The 22,166-nt window shown below is 32.6% G+C and overlaps 1 protein-coding gene across 1 annotated transcript in view; it reads right to left on the bottom strand.

Moving 5' to 3' along the window:
• Positions 1-22,166, bottom strand: part of LOC108915307 (disintegrin and metalloproteinase domain-containing protein 11) — a gene marked incomplete at its 5' end in the record, with an annotated part of 192,688 nt that overhangs the window by 73,604 nt on the left and 96,918 nt on the right. The window contains 3 exons of the mRNA XM_018721299.1: positions 5,424-5,586; positions 10,111-10,315; positions 14,589-14,823. Coding sequence (XP_018576815.1) covers positions 5,424-5,586; positions 10,111-10,315; positions 14,589-14,823 — 603 coding nt within the window. The remainder of the gene's footprint in view (positions 1-5,423; positions 5,587-10,110; positions 10,316-14,588; positions 14,824-22,166) is intronic.

Genomic DNA, 22,166 nt, shown 5'->3' with positions numbered 1-22,166 from the left:
AAAAAACGGTGACGTATAAAACCTTACCAAAGCTGCAAAAATGAAGACAATTGAATTTTGCAAATTGCTTTAGGTTTCTGCATATATACACTATGTGTATACCAAATTTCAAGTGTCAGCAAAACTTCAATCAAATTTGGCAAAGTTTCGAGTTTCAGATGCCGATGAATGTATAACACCTTACAGAACAAAAAGTTTTGCTCTCCTGATTTTCGGCTTTAGCGTCATTATTGTATATATATTGAACTATAGTTTTCGAAAGTTTTATCACTTTTTGTTTATAATTGACATTTTTACAGCAACTTTAAGAAATTGACGTTTTATACCGTTTTTTCAATCTCACGGCTTTGTTATTGCAAATTTCGTAATCGGACCACCACCATTTTGTAACTATTTTTATTACGAACAAAATCATATCCTAAGCATTTTTTCGTACAAAGTCATCCCGCTGAGTTATTTAAAGAAAATTACTAAAAAATTTTCACGATTAAATTGTTAATAACTTTTTTTTCCTGATAAGATACTTTGTCAGCAAATTAGCCTGTTATTGTACTCGCCATTTAAAGTATTCCTCTGTAGTTATTTCCGAGTTATCAAGATAATGTCACCAACAGTAACTTTTCGGAATCTGCCTAGACTACTACGCTATACTTGAGTCAGAAATGCAATCTTATTTGTGTCGGTCTGCAATTGAATTTGAAATTACACTAACAATACTCGAAATCCAAATGGCAATTTAATAATTGAAAAAATACTTCAAAGATGATACAATCGATTGTATGTGTCGTGAGGTCGTGTGCTGTTTGGTACTGTTTTTTTTACAAAAAGAAGGGAATGCCCTAAGAAATGTAAGTAAATGTATGTAACAACATAAATGTAGGAGCTAATAAACTACTGCAGGTGAAAGATAAAGTGAAATATTAGACTGTCTATTAATAAGCATTTAACTGTCTTATAAAAACAGTACAGTAACAAGAGGAAAGAGTGGTAACTTCTAAACATCAGTGCCGTTCCACGGGGTTTCTAAATGTCGTGTTGGAGGAAATACTTAGCCGTGAATAAGCAAACACTGTGATGCCGCCCGCGGCGATCGTACAAACTAAAGCCTAGGAGTCAGCTTACCATTACGCCCTTACTAAATAATACCACAATATATGTGTGTATAAATAATATAATATGTACAGTATACAGCATGTCAAAACAAACGAGAGTGTACACAGGATCACATACGAAAGCGTATGTACAGGACACAGCGCATACATCACTGCACGTTACTATAGTCACGACCACGGAACGCTTTGATGTACCTGTAGCAGACGGCCAACATGGCGAAAGAAATGAAGACGGCCTTCACAACGCCTACCAGGATGAACACCATGGCCAGCGTGCTCAGATTGTCCGAGTTATTGTTGGCGCCTGTAAACACGTACAGGCAAACAACATTACCGACCGTGCTAAATTTGTTTATCTTCGTGCTCTGTGTACGTACTCGTTAAGGGAAATATTATGTGGGCCAGGAGTAATTCAAAGTGACAACTAAGGGGAAAGCAATTGGTTGCTATGAATTATAAATCGTTGTAGCTTCTGCGACTCGGATTTGTCTGGCTCCCGGCTTTCCGCCTCGAGAACGGTTTTAATATTATTCTCACATATTTTATTTCAATTCCATTCCACCTTCTTGGAAATTGATATTAATGTAACTTTTCATAAATTATGAAATAAATACTAATTCTATTCCATTTCAATAATAGAACTTTATGAATTTTAATATAAAGCATCAAAGCCGAATAGACAGCAAACTCTACCAAAAAATGTTTATAAAGGTATGTTTTAATTAAACATGAATCATCTATTCCATAAAATACGCTTTATGAACGTTCATGTTTAAATATTTTATAATACTTCCTATGTAGTACGAAAATTATTCTTTATACAGGGTGTTTCAAAACTAATATACAATAAATTACCAACACAGGCAGCTACAGCGCCTAGGATGTGCGAATTTGAAGAGTTTCTGTTCAGTATTTCCGAAATTTGTAGGAAGAAATAAAAAATAGACACCTATTTTATACTCAACAAGATGGGTTGACAATTATTCTCAAGTTTGGTTAGAAAATAGGTCAAAACTGATGAGGTGGGATTAAACCTATTTTTTGTGGGCAGTTTTTTATAAGTTTCCACTCTCCTATGAATAATTTTAAGATCTGTATTTTTTAGAACACTTTCTTATTTTTGATTCTGATTAGTTAGTTATGAAGCATTCGATCTGATGGTTTACAACTTCGTTGGGTGAACTTTTAGGATCAATTTTACCCGAAAACTGAATGTTTTGTAGAATTACAATCTTTTTTCTGCAAAAAAACATAGTTAAATTATTTATTCGCAAAAGTTTTGGATATATTGAACAAAAACCTTTTGAGAGGCTTACCGTCAAAGGAGTGTAACTCCTTAGAAAGCAATTTCGGGCCTATATCATTAGAACTTTTCTCTTTTATTTGATAATAGAACTTGTTGGTAAATTATTGCACACTAATTTTGAGATACCTTATATAAGTAAACAAAAAGATAATTATTATATCACTTTTTAAAATATTTTTAAGGCTGCACAAAAAAGTTTAATTAAATTTCAGTTAATTCATGTTCACACAAATTCAGTTAATTTAATTTTAATTTTATTGTCCTTATGTCCTTCGGAAATTGAAAATGTCCTATTACGATTAATTTATGTTTTTAGTAGAATTACCCATAATATCATTGAATGGATCTACGTATTTAATTATTTTTTTATAATAGGTACACGTTTCAGTATTCCTTTTTTCCAACTATGAGTATAAATAAACGCCATTTAACATTATTGGCGAAATTTGGTACTTCTAGAGGCATTTTTAGAAGTCCTAATCGCTATGTTTCTTTTACAATTTCTTTAAAAACTCGTTAAAACTACGATTAGGGAATTTCTAGAGGGTAAAAGTACACCTAAACATTTAAAAGTAAAGTATTTTTCTGTTCTTTACGATAGAAAATAATGTTTTAAAATACTAATACACACGGCCTGTTTAACTTCCAGCAGACACAGTAACTCTCTGAAAGTAGTACCGCGAAAAAGTAGAAAGGGGAAAATAATTTCAGTAGATACTGATTTCGGAATAGACGTAAGTTGATCTAAATCGTAAAAACGTTTAATATACTTAGTTAAAAGATTGAAATACCTTCAAATATTCAACCATTCGCAATTGCGGCAAAAAATTGAAATATATTTTTCTTTGAAACGATTTATTTTAGCGATGTGCAAAAATATAATGTTCCTTAAACTTAATATAATAATTAAAGTAAATAAAAAAGCATTTTATTCAAAACAACTGCGCCTTTTCAAAATCTCTACAAACAAAACATTTTACAAAAACACATGTTTGTTTCAGGTACTTACGTTTAGCTATCCCAAAAATCCTGCTATACCAAATTTCATTGAGGTATTTTAAAGAACTTATTTAAATAAAAACTTTCTTTGGAAGTAAAATTATACTAAGGTACTACTGGATTAAATCGATTCCTTAAGTGGGAGGTATTATTTGAAATAAGCTACATTTGTACGAGATTGAAAATTGGTTTTGAGGTAATTAAATTCAGATCAAGCGATAAGTGAAATCTTCTAATATGTATTATTTTGCTTTTTTTATTAAAATTGTCACATTTGAATTACTCATAGTCAGTGAAACATACACAGCCACGTTAGTTTGTTTAATTTGAATATTCTTGCAACACATACATATTTTCAAATAGATAATACTCGTAGATATAGATAAGACTGAACCAAATTTGATTACCTACCAATGGACTGTCTGTTTCAATTTGACTTGGTAGTTGAGAGCTGTTACAATTTCAGGAGAAAATAAAAATAGAGAAGATATAGGCATAGTTTTGTTACAATCCCGCATTGAAAATAATGGGGACCCTAGATTATACATATAAAAAAAGGAACATCGTTTCTTTTAAAAAATCTGCTGTTGTTCCATTGTTTACAGTCCGATAGAAAATAATTCTGCTGTGATTTTATGAGATTTTTAGTCAAAATGGTTTTCGCGTAAATAATAGCAACTTGTTAGATACTAGTTTTTTTTTTCAATTAAAATTTAGCCATTGCATGTAATTAATTTGATTTAATTATATACGCTATGTGTAAAAAGTGATAAGTAAGCTTGGCATTACAAACAAATCGAATATAAATTAATTAACTAACGAAAGACGATTGTGTTATAAGATTGAAATAAATATACGTAGTATGAGTGATACACACACATACCCTAGATAAATTGTATTTTCATAGAAAGAATAACATTTGAATAATAAGAATCCAGAAAATAAACTTCTGTTCGGTAATAATTTTGCTTGAAGCTGAAATTATAAAAAAACGTAATAAAAACTAATGTAGAACTGATGAAAACCTAAAATAATTAAACTAGTTTTTATTACAAAAATAAAAAATGAAAAAAATAGACGGCTATTTTCAGCCACAACTATTCTTATGCAGGAGACGATTCCTGGGGATGGCAATACCTAAGTTTTAACAATTATTTTTATTATTAACTAGCAGTGGTTATTTTTTCAAAATAAAAATACATTAATGCACAGCGCCGCCTACTGAAAATTGATCAAATTATTTTCTAAACCTTTCCAATAATGTAACGAACATTAATCCATAAACTCGAGCTCAATCGGTCGAGTGGTCTATATGTGATCCATAGACACAAATTGATTTTAATATAACTATATTGATTTTAAGCATTTTGATTATTAAAAATGCTTATTATTAATGCTTTCGACTTAACAGTAAAAAAATCCTCTCTAAGTTGTACATCCTGTAGGCTAACTGTTATTTTCTTTTATCTGATTTTTTTTTATCAAATTCGCACTTCTATGTCATGCTAATATCAATTTTTTGCTTCAGTGCTTCTTGTAATCCGATTTGGTGCCACTAAGACAAATACTAAGTTGATTTTATTTTCTAGAATACTAATGATTAAAAATATTCACTGTATACGCAACTTTTCTAATCGGATTATAAACAAAGGAGTTACAGCTGATGTTTAAAATACCTATATTTCAATTTTTCTTAATAAATTCCATACTAACAGGAATTTACATTAAATTCTAAACTTCTTTCTACTTATAATCGTTTCCTAAATTCTTGTACTGGTAATCGAGTTGGTTCAGTTTTATAACATCATTTTTATGACGGTTGAATAATATCATTAAATGAATTGCGGGAAATGAAAATGGCCAACGCTGCTGTCATGTCTGTATGTGTTCCACAAATCGACACGGTTTTGGGCATGATTAGTTGCAACTGTTTCTACTCAACATGTTTTAATTATGTTGGTGTTTACTGGATGTTAGCTTAGGGTGTGAAATGGATCGTTACATACCGTAGTGGGTTTCTTTCTTTTTCATATAGAGAGTTATGTTATCTTTAGGTATGCCGGGGGGCGGCGTTGGCAGTGGAGGTGGTGGAGTCATTTCCATCTGGATTGAGCAATCTGTTCCTGTCCAACCCATCTCGCAGAAGCACCTGTTTTGATTCGTACAATACTGGAAAGCAACAAATAAAAAACAGGTTAGTACACGCAAGGTCACAAAAACATAACAACTGGTCAAATATACAAAGGGTCGGAAAGTCCCCATAGTTCATCGGCCGTTACGTGAGAACGATAAAGAAAGTCATAGAAATCCGTGCGATAGAGAAAGATGGCTATAATGAAGGCGTCTAATAGTCACCGTCCATTTCGCCCTTAATCCCCCACAATTAATCTTCCACAAATAAGAAGTGGACCTTATTTGTGGAAGGGCGAAATGGGCGGTGACTATTAGACGCCTTCATTATAGCAATCTTTTTCTATCACACGGATTTCTATGACTTTCTTTATCGCTCTAACATAACGGCCGATGAACCATGGGGACTTTCCGACCCTGTAGATACGATTAACAACTGTCTCGCAATAAATGTGTTTCTAATGTTTTATAAATACGTGATGCCCTAAATAAAAATAATCACTCCAAATTTTAAGTTGAGACATCTGTATAAACAACAAATAAAAGTGAGACTACAAAAATTGCACACAAAAAAAGTGGTCTGTTCCAAAGACTACGCGCTGAATTTTTGAATTTGAGGCCTGAATTGCAATTGCTCCATTAGGTACCGACCATTTTTTTAATGATGAAAAGCCGCCCTTAAATGCAGTAAGTATGGAAAATCTCGCTTTAGGAGAGATCAGTATTAGGTATAATTTTAGAAACTAACTTAAAATGACTGCGGGACCATATTTTTATATGTATTTTGATGTGCTGAATCTAAATCCAGGGTCAGCATTGCTCCATCATCCACCAGTTTTTTTAATTCAGCGAAAACCCAACCTTAAATATGGAAACAATTGTAAAATGAGAATGGAAGTTACTACAAGACCAAATCTATATGTATTTTGACGTGTTGAAGCCGAACCCGAATACTAGTATGGATCTGTTGTTCATCGCCACAACATGGGGGTGCCCTAGTTACAGGCATAGACAATAAAATGGGCTTCAAAGAGAATACACCAGGAAACGAAATTTCAATCGAAGGTTGGAAGGTTTATCACCTAAGATTCTCAACTGAATGTCATCATTAGAAATTTAAAACGAAATCAAGGAAAAAAAGGAAATTACTTTGTGTGTAGGGAACAAGTAACCTAGACACATAAATCAATGATATTGAAACTAAAAAACCAACCGAAAATGAAACTTTGGGATGTATTTGTATTGTCAAAAATGCTAATCTTCTAGAAGAAATGAACGGTAGATGAAATTGGACCCCCTCTAGATTCCATATTTTCTATATTTAAGAGCGGTGTTTCGCTATTAAAAAAAAGGAGGCCCTGGATTTAGTTTCAACGCTTGAAAATACATATAAATATGGCTCTGCAGGCATTTTCAGTCGGTTTCTATAGTTATACCTAATGCTAATCCTTCCCAAAGCAAGATTCCGTATGTTTTGTATTCAAGGGCCGTTTTTTGCGATTTTGAAAAAATGAAGGATGATGTGTTCCTGTGTTGCTGTAACTACTAAACCAAGTATTTTTCCAAATATTGCAAAAAGGATTGATATCAAAGTTGGAAATCTAGGTCGCTTCTTTTTTATTGATCCTTTTTTAGGGGATCTAAATTTAGTGAGAAATGTTTAATATCCTGTTACCATTATACAGGGAGATTCACAAATAGAGACCAAAAATGAAGCCTCGTATTCTTTGGTGAATTTTAAGAGGACTCTTTTCTGTAAAGTTTTTATCTAGGACGTTAAAAAAATACAGGGTGTTAAACTGCAAAATATGTTTTTAATTTTTTTAAATAATTTAAAAACTAGTAAGTGAAATAATTTAAATTTGGGCACATGTATTTATGTAAATATTGTCCAAAACCTGAAGGCTTTTTCTAAAATTTACATGCTTCAGTGGCGGAGATACAGGGTATCGGTGGCATACTTTTCTAAATAAAATAGTACGCCACTTCTCTACTGTAACAACCATGATAACTTCAGATCCGTTTTTCAATTTTTTACAAATTACTACTCTCTTATGTTTTTCGAAAAAAGTCTGATTTTCGAGTAAATTTACTACCACCACTGTCCATTTTAAATATTTTTTAATATTTTAATAAATTAGTTAGTGTGTGCAAAGAAAATTTTTAAAGTATGCTCAGCGTCGAATCTTTTGGCAAAGATTTCCTTTAGTGTACCATGATTCCTCCAGTCAAGAGTGCGCTAAATGATCAGTCATTTATAATAATTTTAGTTTGATAAGTATCAATTGCGAAATTGATCTTTCTTCAATGTCTGCTATTTATAAATTTCAATTTCATTAACATGTATTAATTTTGTATAGATAATGTTGTTTCTAATGTTAAAATACAAAGGGTAGTCCGAATTTTATGCAGGAAAATTTGAGAGCAGACAGATCTTTTTTTTGCCTTATAAACATTGGTCGGGAACAGCCCCGTTTTAGAGATACAGGGTGTTGAAGTTGTTAAAAAAATTGATTATTTGTTTATATCTCCGGAATCTATTAACCGATCTTAATACAATTTGGTACAGATAATGTATGATAGTAGGCCCTACATTCCCTAAAATATGACAACAATTGTTCAAAATGCGAACCACCCACATCGATACATTTTTGACATCTTCTGTTAATTGAATTAATTGAAGCTAATATCATGTGGTGATTTTCTTTTAATTCATTACACCCGCCTTCTATTCGCTGCAGTAGTTGTGGTCTTGTATCTCTTGGAGTAGAATAAACTTTACTTTTCAGATAACCCCAAACATAGAAGTCCAGGGGGTTTAGATATGGCAATCTGGCTGGCCAAATATAATGCGTAAGGAACTCTACCTCACAGGTGGCGTGGAAACGAGTGTAAATAATTTTGTTGATGTGCTTACAAATTTCACTTACTTTTACGCATAAACAAAAATATTCTTGTAATATTATGGTTAGAAATGTCTGCACAAGTGTATTGGTATGAATAACTTGAAAACGTTGAAACTTAGGGAAAAAATTCAAGTTACCTTTTTTACGTATTTTGTGCATTAGAATATAAATCCGTTACAATAACTTGTCAAAAATGCAGTGGCGTAGGTTTTTTATAAAAAAAGGACATGACCCCTGCCCAGTTGTACACCACTGGTTGTATCCTTAGAGCTCATATTTTAGGAAATGCAAGGTCTACTATCATAGATTATGTGTACCAAATTTTATTGAGATCGATTAATTGATTCCGGATATAAACAAACAATCTATTTTTTTTAACAACTTCAACACCCTGTATCTATAAAACGGGGCTGTTCCAGACCATTGTTTATCAGGCAAACACATATTATTTTAAAGAGATCTATCTGCCCTCGAAGTTTCCTGCATAAAATTCGGACCACCCTGTATTTCGTTCTTTTCCTAAGTACGCAGATATATTCTACCCTTGTTTACTTCTATGTATGTATTATATTGCCAGTTTTGCTTCATGTTTACTTTGTTTGTTAAGCCGTAGCCAGGCATCGCGATTATAGTCGGTTACAAATATTTGTAATTAAGTGTAACGAGTATATCTGCGTTCTATCAGACTACTCGTAATTACTACATACAGTCTTAGAGTGTGTAAAGAGCCAAAATACTCAATAAACTCATCGAAAAGCTTACAATTAATACAAACTAAAATTTAAAATTAGTTAAAAAAATAAAAACACATCGTTCCAATGGAAATTTGTAATGTCCGTAAAATATTTTTTTTAGGAAAAGTGGGGTTAACAAATAGTTTCCAGAACTGTAGCGAAAGTAAATAAGTACAAAATTTTGCCTCGCAGTGACTGAAATGCTTACAAAATGTAAGCTAGCTAAATTCGCTTTGCTTCCAGATTCTCTATATGCGCCTTCTTTATGTGATATTTCACTTTCAAAGATTCCCCTATAATTATCGCCTATGGAAAATAAAATAACGTGTATTGTAGATGAGATATAGAAAATTAAAAAAAAAACGTAAAAAAAACTTGTTAAGTGAGTAGGAAAATTTTAAAATCAAATTGTATTTGAAATTAAAATTAAGCGCTGTAATTTGGTGAGAATTTTTTTCCAATATTTGAAACAATATTTCGTCAATGGATGGAGCGAAAAAATGTACGTTTCAAAGGAAGCACTCTAAATACACCATGCCCCAAAATTATGGTCACATATATATTGAATAATTCCTCACTAAATTGAAAAAGTTGAAGAACTCATAGGAGTTCAGTTCAAAAAAATATATATGACTGCTTTTGATATAAAACATGACATATGATACATGATGTTCCAAAATTAAGTTCACAGCGATATGAGTAATTTCTAGCTTATGACACCAAATAAAAGAAATAACCATATATTTTGAATGTTTCGAATTGTTCGATACAATTATAAAAAATTTCTCTTTACTATTTTTATTTTCTACATTAGTCGCAAAATGCAAATTACTGAATTACTAAAATGTATTCAGTTCAAGACTGGTAACGTTTCACTAATTCAACAGACTTTCTTCTCCCTTTTTCGATCTACGGATACTCACCCCATGGTCAGAACATTCACTGTTGGCATCATTTGATGGACATTTTTCTTGAATAATATGTGGAAAAATGCTTGTGCAGGTTTGATTAAGGCATATAAGGTTTTCCCCACAAGGTGTCCCGTCTCTAACTAGACCCAAATGCGGCAGATCTGAATCTTTCTCTTCAGTTTTACCCTTTTTCCCTGTTGTGGTCCTGTGAATAGATCTGTTATTTATGTCTATTAGATTTCACTACGGATCTTAGAGGTAATAATACAATAGATTGTTCCATTGATCCTCGATTTACATAATTTGTTCGCAAAGAAAATAATGAATAAATTTGTTTCTTTCTCCGATAATGACTGCATTATTATGTAGATGTTTGTAGAATCTGTTTGTTGCCTTACAGAAATAATTTATTAATACTTTTCTTTACATAAGTACAATGGAATAATATCTCAATCAAGAATAAATTTCTTTGCATACAGAGGATGTAAAAATATTGTTAGTGACTGCTTTCATCAAATTTATCGAAAAACAAGAAACATTTTTTATGTGATTAAAAGTGCTTTAAATTTGAAGCGATAATATTGTTATAGCGGAAACGAATGTTGTCTCATCTCATATGTTATTATATTAGTGCCGTTTCAAACAGAAAAAAAAAAGATCATCAGTGTCATTTTTAATTGCATAACATTATTTATTGTTACTTTTCTGGAGATCAGTGTAGGTTACCAATTCTGAATAATAATATCCATTTTGTATTTTTTTAAATGCTCATTCAGAAAACTTAATTACAAAAATACTACAGACAATTTATACAGGTTGTTTCAAAAAGACTTCCCGTAAATACAGGGGGTGATAGTACGATAAAAAATAAGAATTTTTTGTCATATGAACTATTTGTCTATCTTCTCCTGTTTTCGAGTTATAGAGCGACAGAATAAAATTTTTTAATAGAATTTTTACGAAAATATCCAAACGGTGCCAAACACTTTTATGAAATTTGGTACCCCGGGGTTTTTAAGGACGCCAGATACGCTGGTCCAATTATTTTTTGGATATTTCATAGAGGGCGCTAGTTATGCTACATTCCTATTACATTTTAAGTTCTAATTTTTTTAAGGTTCAATTTTTTACCATTCAGGCTCCAATTTCTAATGTACAATTTTATTTTCTAAAAATAATGTACTCTTGTTAGAACTTCCTAATGTGAACGCTTTTCGAGAAAAAAGGCCTTTAATTGAACTCTTACAATATTACGGTGTGACTTTTCTCAAAGTAGGCTTATGTCAAAACTTAATGATGGATGTCCTATAAACAACGCCATACATTCTTAGTAATATTTTAAACTCTAATTAAGTTTATATCAAAATTTTAGTCATTACTAACTACAGTCACTAACATTTTGATATAAAGTTAATTAGAGTTTAAAATATTACTAAAAATGTATGCGTTGTTTATGAGACATCCATCAATAAGTTTTAACATAAGCCTATTTTTAGAAAAGTCACTAAGCTATTTTATACACCGTAATATTGTAAGAGTTCAATTAAAAGCCTTATTTCTCGAAAACCGTCCACATTAAGAAGTTCTAACAAGAATACATTATTTTTAGAAAATAAAATTATACATTAAAAATTGATGCCCGAATGGTAAAAAACCTAACCTTAAAAAATTAGAGCTTAAAATGTAATAGGAATGTAGCATAACTAGCGCTCTATATAAAACATCCAAAAAGTAATTAGACGAGTATTTGGCGTTCTTAAAAACCCCGGAGTACCAAATTTCATAAAAATATTTAGCACCGTTTGGAAATTTTCGTAAAAATTCTATTTAAAAAATTTTATTTTATCTCTCTGTATCTCGAAAATAAGAGGAGATAGACATAGTTCATATGACAAAAAATTCTTATTTTTGTTGTACTACCACCCTATTTACAGGAGGACTTTCTGAAACACCCTGTATAATATATAAAAATCCTGTAGCTATTTATTAAGCGTTTTGGAAATATTTTCCTTAAAATAACCGTTCCTATTTCAGTTTACTATAATATTTTAAACTCAAATGACGACAATGAATCCATTATCGCAAAAAATTGGGTAGATCTGTATTTACAAGAGTGAAATTAATAAATTAAAAATAAATATATTTTCATGTAACTTTCCAAATAAACACGCGACGATAATTCGCATTTCCAAAAAAACCCAGAAAACCAACAAAAATCGCTTCGAAATTATTGTTCAATTTCAGTCACCCTGTATATGCAAACAAAAGAAGTCTTGTTCAAGATAAAATCTTTTGTGTCTACTACAAACATTATAACAGCAAAATATTTTTTTCATTTTTTAGCTAAGGGGATGTCAGTAACATTGTAAATTTTTATCTAAATTGCCCAATAGTTAACACTATAAACATGAACTTACAGTGTTTCTTGATATGAGGTTGTGACAAGCTGTCGCTTGTCTTGACTAGATTATGAAATAAATTCTTCTTAAATTGAAGGCCAATTTTATAGAGCTTGGTATAGCATAGGTGCAAAGTTTACTGTTTCGGTGTTGTAGATACTTTTATTTTGTAAATCAATATGTAAATTAATATCAAAATTGATAGGTGAGAGATAACATTGTAATATACAGGGTGACCTTTTTTTCTATTATAACTTTACTTTGGTGAGAGAAAACATTTCTGTGAGAATGTGTTGCAAAAAACTGTGGCGCATAAATTTGTGTCTTTTTTTTAATGGAAGCATTCATTTTTCTATCCCTAACAAAACCTTCTTAAATTTATTTTGATCTTAAATGCTATTTACCTTGGCAAATTGAATATTGAAATATTTTTTGGTCATTCAAATTTCAATTAGGGTAGAATATGAATATGTGGGATATGCAGGATCTTAATGGTATGTCGCCAAACTTTAAGGGCTGATTTTTTTAGTGAATTTACGCCAAGAAGATTATAATAAATATGGATGTAAAAATGCATAGTTTTTTATATACAGGGTGTTGAAATTTGGAAAAACTTTTGGCGCTACAGACAGAAACTAACTAAGAAATTTACTATTGCTGGTACAGAGCCTTCATAAATGATTACAAGCTACGTGACCGCCGAGCTCAGGCAACCAACACTGGTCATTAATTTTAATTAAAGATAGGAAAAAAATAGTAGAATAGAAATACGCGATTAAAAAAATTTTCAAATGCATTGTGGGTACACATACCGCAAGTGACCTATTTTTAAGCATTATGTCAGCAGTACGCCGCCGTACGCACCAGCGTTCCAGGAAGGGTCTACGGCGGACTGGCGCCGGCGACCAAATGCGTACTCATATACCTACGACCGACTCCACACACAGAGACTCTCCAACGAACACTCACCCCGTCAACACGTCTTTTTCTATACAACTTAGTTTCCAATAAAATACTTTATTATTACCGTTAAGAGAGCGTTTTATTCTTGCTGTACAGCGAAAGCAACCCTCAGCTGAAAACTCATTATTTAAAGCCTTGACTTTTGGCGGCATTGATACATTCACGTCTTCCAAGTCAACTCGATTGGTCATCATAAAAAAGGGTTGTATTGACTATTTTAGAAACTTCATTTTTTTTCTTGATTACTTTAGCCCAGTTTCGTCACGGTATCAAAGACCCGGTATCGCGTACTCGGAAAATGTTGTTTCTGAGGGAAACGCCTTCGATATTCTGCTGCAGAGGCATTGGCATTTCGTAAACATTCTCCATATAAAACAATTTCCGCATATTCAAAATTTGCAAAATTAGCCATTACGACCGACACGCGAAACAATCCGAAAAAAACCGCGGTTTGTATTGCTTTCTGCATACTTTATACATATCCCCTCTCCCTCTCCATATGTATAACGTGATCTCCAATGCGGGAAAATAATACGGAAGATGCGATTAACGGTGGTAGATTTGAATATTTTATTATTATTTATACGGTTCTGATATGGCAACACTGTTTCTCTTCATTGTTCCGCTTTGTGGTCCGCCGCCGCGTCCCGGCTAGAAAATGTGAGTTTTTGCTTATCTTTTAAAAGGTACAATTTTTTTTCGATTTTCCATTTTTAAAAGGCCTTCCGAATACTTGGTTAAAATTAATGACATGACATGTGTATATTTTTAATGGTTCTGGAGACCAAAATCTGTTTTTTTTTTGTACTTTCATTTTGAAGGGTTGTAGAGCTTTGGAGATCGTTTTAGGAAAAAATCGTTGCTGTTGATGTTTTTTTTTTATTACATTTGGCAAGAGGAATCAATCGTGAAAATTTGTCGAAGTGTCGCTGTTATACCCTGTATACGTTTCTCTGCAACTGTTAGGTTTTTGAGTAGATTTGCGCAAATAGTGCAAAATATATTCGAAAGTAAATACAAAAAGTGAGAAAATATGTCGAATGTAGATTAGATAGTTCAGGCACTATGGCAAAATTTGCTGATAATAATTTGATAATTACAAAAATGTTTACATCTAGAATTACTTACTTGCATTCGTACTCGTGTCCTTTAATCGAAATAATTGTCCTGGAATGGTCCTGGGGCTGATCGAGACCCGCGACGACGGGGTACCGATTTCCCAGTTGACATTGTAAGGACCCGCATTTCACGTTTTCAGGGGAGCATTTTAGAAATCTGCCGCTGGTGTCGCTGCCACAGTGGCCGTTTATCGAACCTTTCGAATTGAATTGCTCGAAACATTGATCGTCTGCAGCTATACCTCCTGGAAAATATAGGAATGTTCAATTTTTCTCCTTGAATACATAAATTTAAATAACAAAGTGCAGCGGGGAATAGAAAAAAACGACCCTCTATAACTCTTTATAGGAAAGGAAACAGTTCTGACTCAATAATGGAACTATTGACTTTCTTTTACTGCTCCTTAGACAATTTTGACTTGGTTCGTATACTACGTCACAGGAATTCAGAATTGCAAATCTTAAATATGATGTATACGTTTTTTTATTTTAAATACATAATACATAAATAATATAAATAATAATAAATATAAATAAATTACCAAAAAATTTTCATTTTACAGGGTGTCTCAACTCGATAGTATAGGCCTACTGTGAGGATATAAAAAATTTAAATAAAACGTGGTGTTAAATGGGATGAGGTAGGCTTCATTTTCAATCCAAAGTATTATCTTTGGGATTTGACAGAAACGACTAATGACGTCATCAATTGTGTTTTTTAATTTTTTTTTCTTGTTAAAAAGCTCCCTTTTTTCTAATAAACCTTTATCACAGACATTTTTCTATAATATTTCCTGTTTAATAGTTATAAGCAACATCGTCCAAAAGAGTCTCAAAAGAAATGCCGCCTAAAAATTACATTAGCGGTGTGGTGGAAGGATCAAGTAGTCGTTGGAAAATAATTGAATGTTCGTTGTTTAAAGTGCATAAATGTCACAAAATACTTGTCGTTACTTAAATGTTGCTAATTTACGTTATAAAAAAAATCAAGAAGAGCCGCAGATTTATATCGAGAAAGGTATCCAGAGCGCCTCAATCCGGATCATAGAACCTTTACAAGAATGGAGGCGACCTTGCGACGAAATGAAGATGCATTTTCTGTTGGGAAAAATCAAATAATTGACCGCAGGGGAAGAAACATTGTGAATACAGCAAGACTGTTACAGTATTTCGAACAAGGTCCATGAAATTCTATACGGCAGGCTAGCCGGGAATTGAATTTGGATAAATCAGCCGTTCAACGAAATTTAAAGACCAATGGGTATCATGACTACAAAATTCACAATTTGGAGTATTTATCTGAGTGTCACATTGAAAACGAACTTAATTTTATAGCTCAAATTGTAGTAAATGTAGAAACTGTTAATCAGAACCTTTTTCGGCACGTTCTTTGGATGGACGAAGATCGGTTTGTCAGTAATGGTTTGCCAAAGAGGCGCAACGAACACACTGGTCCATTGAAAATCCCCACATTGTAAATCCAGTCCAACGCCAAGGTCATTTTGGAGTAAATGTATAGTGCGGCATCATCGGTAAGCATTTAATTGGGCCTTATTTTTATGAACATACATCGAACAGCGTGAGTTACCTAAATTTCCTACAAGAAGAACTTCCTGCACTTCTGGAGGATGTGTCTTTGCAGCTAAGGAAAAATCTGTGGTTTGAGCACGATGGGGCTCCACCCCACAAGGCCAGGATTGTGCAGCAATATTTAGATAACACTTTCCAAGAAAAATGGATTGGTCTTAATGTACCTGTTTAGTGACCTGGAAAGTCATCAGATCTAATACCCCTTGATTTCACCTTCGTGAGATATTACTCATTTGAAAGAAAAAAATTATAAAAAAGAGAGCTTTTTACCAGGACAAAATTTGGGTATGTTTCTGGAAAAAATGTAATTGATGGCGTCATTAATCGTTTCTGTCAGATCCCAAAGATAATACTTTCGATTGAAAATGGAGCATACTTCATCCCATTTAATACCACATGTCCCAAGTTATTGTGCCCAACTATCGAGTTTGAGATACCCTGTACCTTGAAATATTATATACAGATTGTTTTACTTTTATAACTTTTTCAGTTTTGGTTCAACTTAATTTCATATTTTTTTTAAATAAGATGGTACTTATTGAGTACGCATCCTTCTTATTGCAAAGCCATCTAATGTACAACAAATTCACCGTTTCATTATACGATCGTGGTCTCTTTTAGTTTACTTTTTAGAGTATTAATTTTCCTTCTATCAAATTTTGACTGAATTATAATATCATTTTTCCAAACATGGTCATAAAGTAAACCCAATTCTGGAAAGGAACAAAAGGCAACAAAAATTTCATACATTCCTGTATTATTCGAAGAACTAAGGAGAATAGGTAACACCAGAATAGTTTTTTCAGACAACTAATACTTTAGGGACTTTTATGTCAAAGACGAGCCCAAAAATGATGTTCAAATTACAAAAAAATGTATTTATAGCATACCCTGCGGATACAATAAATATTATCTTGAAAAAAACCTTGCTATCTCTAAATATTAGAATAGATGAGCACAAGGATTACATTAAAAAGCAAGAACTTGTAAAATAAAAAAAAAAAAATGCGACGAGGTTTGGGAAAACGATGATGGTCGGAAAACATTTTGGGAAGGAAAATAATCCATTAAAATAATTAAAATACGCAGCGATTATTCTGTGGCTGCAAATACTAAAAGAGTAATTAATAACAGAATAAACTATATCATATTTCCAGATATAGACGCGGTAAAATAAAAAAATTTGAACTGTCAACACCAATTTAAAACGAATTCTGATAACGAAAACAGACGCAGTAGGAACAAATGGTTTCAAAACGTCAACAACTTATTGAAGTGTGAGATCTATTTTCATAAAAATAACTCTTTATCTTTTGTCAATTTTTTTGTACATGTGGCAAAATATCCAAATAAATAAAGGAAATTTGGAGTTTATTAAAATTTTTAACCTGAATACACGTGCATGCTTTTTCTTGATGGTAATTTTTTATATAAATTATAAATTCAATCAAATTTTAAGTATAAATAATTTGGGTGGTTCCTATAAAAAATGACTATTATAAGTTTACATAAAAAGTTATAACTAAAGTGAAACGTTGTATATAACAAAATATTTTTGGAAACTGTTGACGATATTCTTCAACAGCAGCATTAGCATTCCCAATACAAAAACCATACATAAATAAACACTATATTTGCATACTCCAAATTTGAATAAGTTCTTGGCATTTTGTAACAACACTTTGATAGTACAAACGTATAATCAAATGTTAAACAATTGCAATATAAAATGATACTGACAAATATCTACTTTTGGACTTGAAACATGACATGATTTCAAATTTTTAAGATTTGTAATTACGCTATAACTTGAAATCAAATGAAAATATCATAATATTTGAGTTATTTCTTATTTTGACGTGTAGAATTCATTCCTAGAGTTTGCTGCGATTCTCCCGACTCACCCTGTACATCATTTTTCAGATAGTTTGGTGTAATTGGATACTTGGGGTTTCTCGACGAGATAGATACAAATATTTATAGAAAAACAATTTTGAAGATACAATCGTTGGTTAATTATCATTTTGCCTGTCACAAACATTAACTTTTTGCACCAGATACCAAATATTAAGTTGTATTTCAAGTAAATCTGTGTTATTAAAAATTAAAGCTTCCTTTTAGCGAATTCAAAATCAATATCGTTTCATGCCTAGTCGTGTGTGCTGCTAGAAGCATTATTTATTGAATGGGGCTCGTTCAATTAATTAACTGCCTTTCAGTGAATGAGTAATTTCAGTAGAGGTAGAAGCCGTTGGAGTTTGTTAGATATATTTTCAATAATGAGTAGGTAGGTATTCCGGACTTGTTATCCTGCTTACTTTGCTTTTGTGAAGGCGTTAGACAAAATTTTAATAATAATCTTATCTATTAATATAAATGCAAAATATGTTTTCTCTCTTTCTAAATTACTTCGCTATATCGATTATAAATATGTTTTTTTTTTCACACCTGTCTATTAGCCTTTGTATATGACTTTATCTTCAAATTAAGAAGTTAGTTCAAATACATATTTTGGCTAGAAAGACTTTATCATTTTAATTAATAAAATGCGATTGCTTTCATAAAAGCATTCTGTTCAGTGGTAGGTCAACATTGGAAAATTTCTTGTCACTAATACTCACTCACTCTTATGTTATTGTAAAGATTAAATCAATTCAAATTCACCATTCTAAAAATTTTATATATTCTCGTCAAATGACATTGTACAATATATATACTCTCTAATATCCAAATTCTAGGACTGCTAATAAATGCCCTCAAAGAATTAATTAATTAATTTAGATAATTAATTAAGTATCTAAAAATTAAAAAAAATGGGATGCTTCATCCAAATTGTACCTACTAATGAAAGAACACATTTTTCTAAAACAAAACTAACATTCTGCGGAAGAGCGGGATGCACGGCATAATCAGTTCAGGAATAAGATAAATTTAGAAAAAAATCATTAATTAATTCTGTGTAATTAGTAGAGATCGGAAATGGTGCAGGGTTGTCTCTAGGACGGGTTCTTTTTATGTAATTTTATTGAAACAAAAAGTGATACAATCGTTGCCTACTTATAACTGCACTTTTTAAAGAATATATGTGTAAGTATTTGCACAATACCTAATATGAAACAAAATGGGGTAGTGTTCATTTTTTTACACTAAACGCTTCGTATTAAACTTACTATAAAATCCGGCGATCGGTAAATATCTATTTCAAAAACGAAAATCACCATTCAACATTTACCGAGGTCACAGGTGTATATATAAAATAGAAGAAATTTTTAATAGATGCCATTTAGCACTCCCACTGTCTGCGTCATTATACAATAACATATACGTGTCTGCTTCTGATTTGAAACTTCGCATCCATCAATTTATTCGATACGTATTCAGTTTTTTTGCTGAGGGACGTTGGTTGTGCATTCATTGCCGTTTGTGTGTGTGTGAGTGAGTTTTACGCTTTGCTTGGTCGATTGTATGGCAAATGTTTTTATGGCAATCAGTAGCATTGTGTATTGTGAGCATACAGCGGCTCACGGCTTGACACATATTTAGCCTATTCTGCTACTACAACGCGTATTGCTGCTTACTGGCATAATACAGGGTGATTCACAACTTATTCAAAAAAATTTGGGAATAGATGCGGCATGAGAAATGGAGTCAATATCGTAAACAAATTTTCCGAGAAAGAAATTATTGAAGTTATAGTACATTCACCACTACATAGCTGGACAACTGTAATCTCTAGCGTCATTCGCAATACGCGTGGAGAGCCACGTGGCTTCAACGACTCCGTATACTGAAATCGGATTTTGCAATCGTCGTTGCGATAGTATTTACCTGTTATCTGTGGTGTTTACAATAGTTTAGTTAGTGTCAAAAATGGTTTGCGTGTTTTAATGTATGGTGAAGCATTTGTGTTATGGTGAAGCAAGACTACATTTGTGTTAGTTCGTAGAAACTGAGTAAGATGGACCCGAATGTGTTTACACGTTGGTGTATAAAATTTTGAACAATTGTTGTTGTAACATCGGGTATGTCAAATGATTTTATTATTTAAAAACACAAATTAATTTTATTAATTAATAAAAGCAAAAGCAGTTGAATTTGCCTATATAAAATACCTAAGTGCGATAAAATTCCATTTACATATTTCTTTCCTTGCGAAAGTTTTTGTCCGTTTTTATTACACCGCTATGCCGATCGCATTATGCGAGGTTAGGTTTTACAGTGGATCAGTTTCCAGTGCCGTGTAGAAGTGTATTTTTAAATCATTTTCGAACTGCCCTTTTTGATTTTTTCTTTATAAAACTGTATTTATAAGGATCCCCTGTACATCCAGAATTTTTTTTTGGATAAGTTCTGAATCACCCTGTATACACGTATTACCTACTACTGTTTACTTATTTAATTATCGCCACAAAGTTTCCGATAATTATCTACCCCAAAAAACTATTGAAGTCGCATACCTAGTTATTCAATAAGGGGCTTTTTTATTGGAACCTTATATGAAAACAGGAAACCAATTACAGTTTTAGAGTTTACAGACAGGAGAAAGATCTTCCAAAAAAATGTAATGTAATATGTAATATACATGGTAGCCCATCGAAAACGTACCGCAAGGCATTACAGGGTAGTAATGAACTTTTCGGCAAAATCCAAAAACAAGTAAAGTTTGCTTCTGAGGGGGACAACTTTTGGCGCTAAAAGCATAGCAAAATCTTCAACCCCCTAAGTGGGGGTGCCATCCCCCAAATTTTTTTAAATGGGAATGGGGGTCAAGTGGGGGGTCATTAGAAAGGGCTTTTAATTCTCTATACATCGATTCTTACTTTTTGAAAATCGATCCATTATTTTAGAAAATATGCAGCTTTGAAAATACGAACAATATTTTTGACGAGAAATGCGAAAATCGATTTAATTTTACTTCAAAACTTACGGTATTAGCTTGGTAAATTCCTTCAAAAGAATTCGCTGTTTTTTTTTTCTGATTTGCGAATTCTTTAGCCTGATTTTGGTGAGCAAAAAATTGTCCGCTTTTTGTTTCGTATTTAGATAGGCCACAAGAAGTTGCTAGATAACTGTCTTGTGACTTGTAGTTGAAGAGTACCAATACTGCCGAGTCTTTTAAATTGATTAATTATGGTGTACTCAATTCCAGAAAGAGTAGAAATTATTGAGCTTTTTTTCAAAAACAATGAATGCGGAAATCGGGTCGCCGAACTGTTCAACCAACGGCATCCTGAGAAACATGCGTCTGGAAAAATTGTTCGCGAATTGGTGGCCAAATTTCGCGAAACTGGCTCCGTTCATAACAAAAAGAGGCAGGTTGAAAATCCGGTACTAAATGAACCTACGGAAATAGCGGTATTGGGGCAAGTGGCAATGGATAGTACGCTGAGTACAATGCAATTGGCTACTGCGACAGGAGTGAGTCGTACAAGTGTCCAACGAATATTAAAAAAATACAAATTCCATCCTTATAAGATTCGGCTAGTGCAAGAGCTAAATGAAGACGATTTTGATCGTCGTTTGCAATTTTGCGAAATAATGACTGAACGAGCGATAAACGATAATTTCCTCTTTAATGTGTGTTTTTCGGACGAGTGTACGTTCTTCTTGAATGGTTTAGTGAATCGCCATAATTGTCGTTACTGGGCTGATACCAATCCAAGGATTTTCCATGAGACACACTCCCAACACCCCCAGAAGTTGAATGTATGGGCAGGTATTTTTGGAAATTCCATTGTAGGTCCTTTTTTCCTTCCTGGAAATTTGACAGGCGATATGTACTTGGATTTACTACAAAATGTCATCGACCCAGCTCTAACAAATATCATAGAGGACGACCCTGCTTACAATGAACACGAACTGATTTTCCAGCAAGACGGAGCTCCTCCACATTACTCGCTCAATGTGCGCAATTACCTAAATGAGACGTTTCCAGGACGCTGGATAGGACGAAGAGGTGCAATTGAGTGGCCCCCTCGGTCACCCGACTTAAATCCTT

This window comes from Anoplophora glabripennis, unplaced genomic scaffold, assembly GCF_000390285.2.
Source record: "Anoplophora glabripennis isolate ALB-LARVAE unplaced genomic scaffold, Agla_2.0 scaffold774, whole genome shotgun sequence".
NCBI classification, from domain to species: domain Eukaryota; kingdom Metazoa; phylum Arthropoda; class Insecta; order Coleoptera; family Cerambycidae; genus Anoplophora; species Anoplophora glabripennis.
The sequence above is the reverse complement of the archived record's forward strand: the minus strand, read 5'-3'. Positions and strand labels throughout refer to the sequence as shown.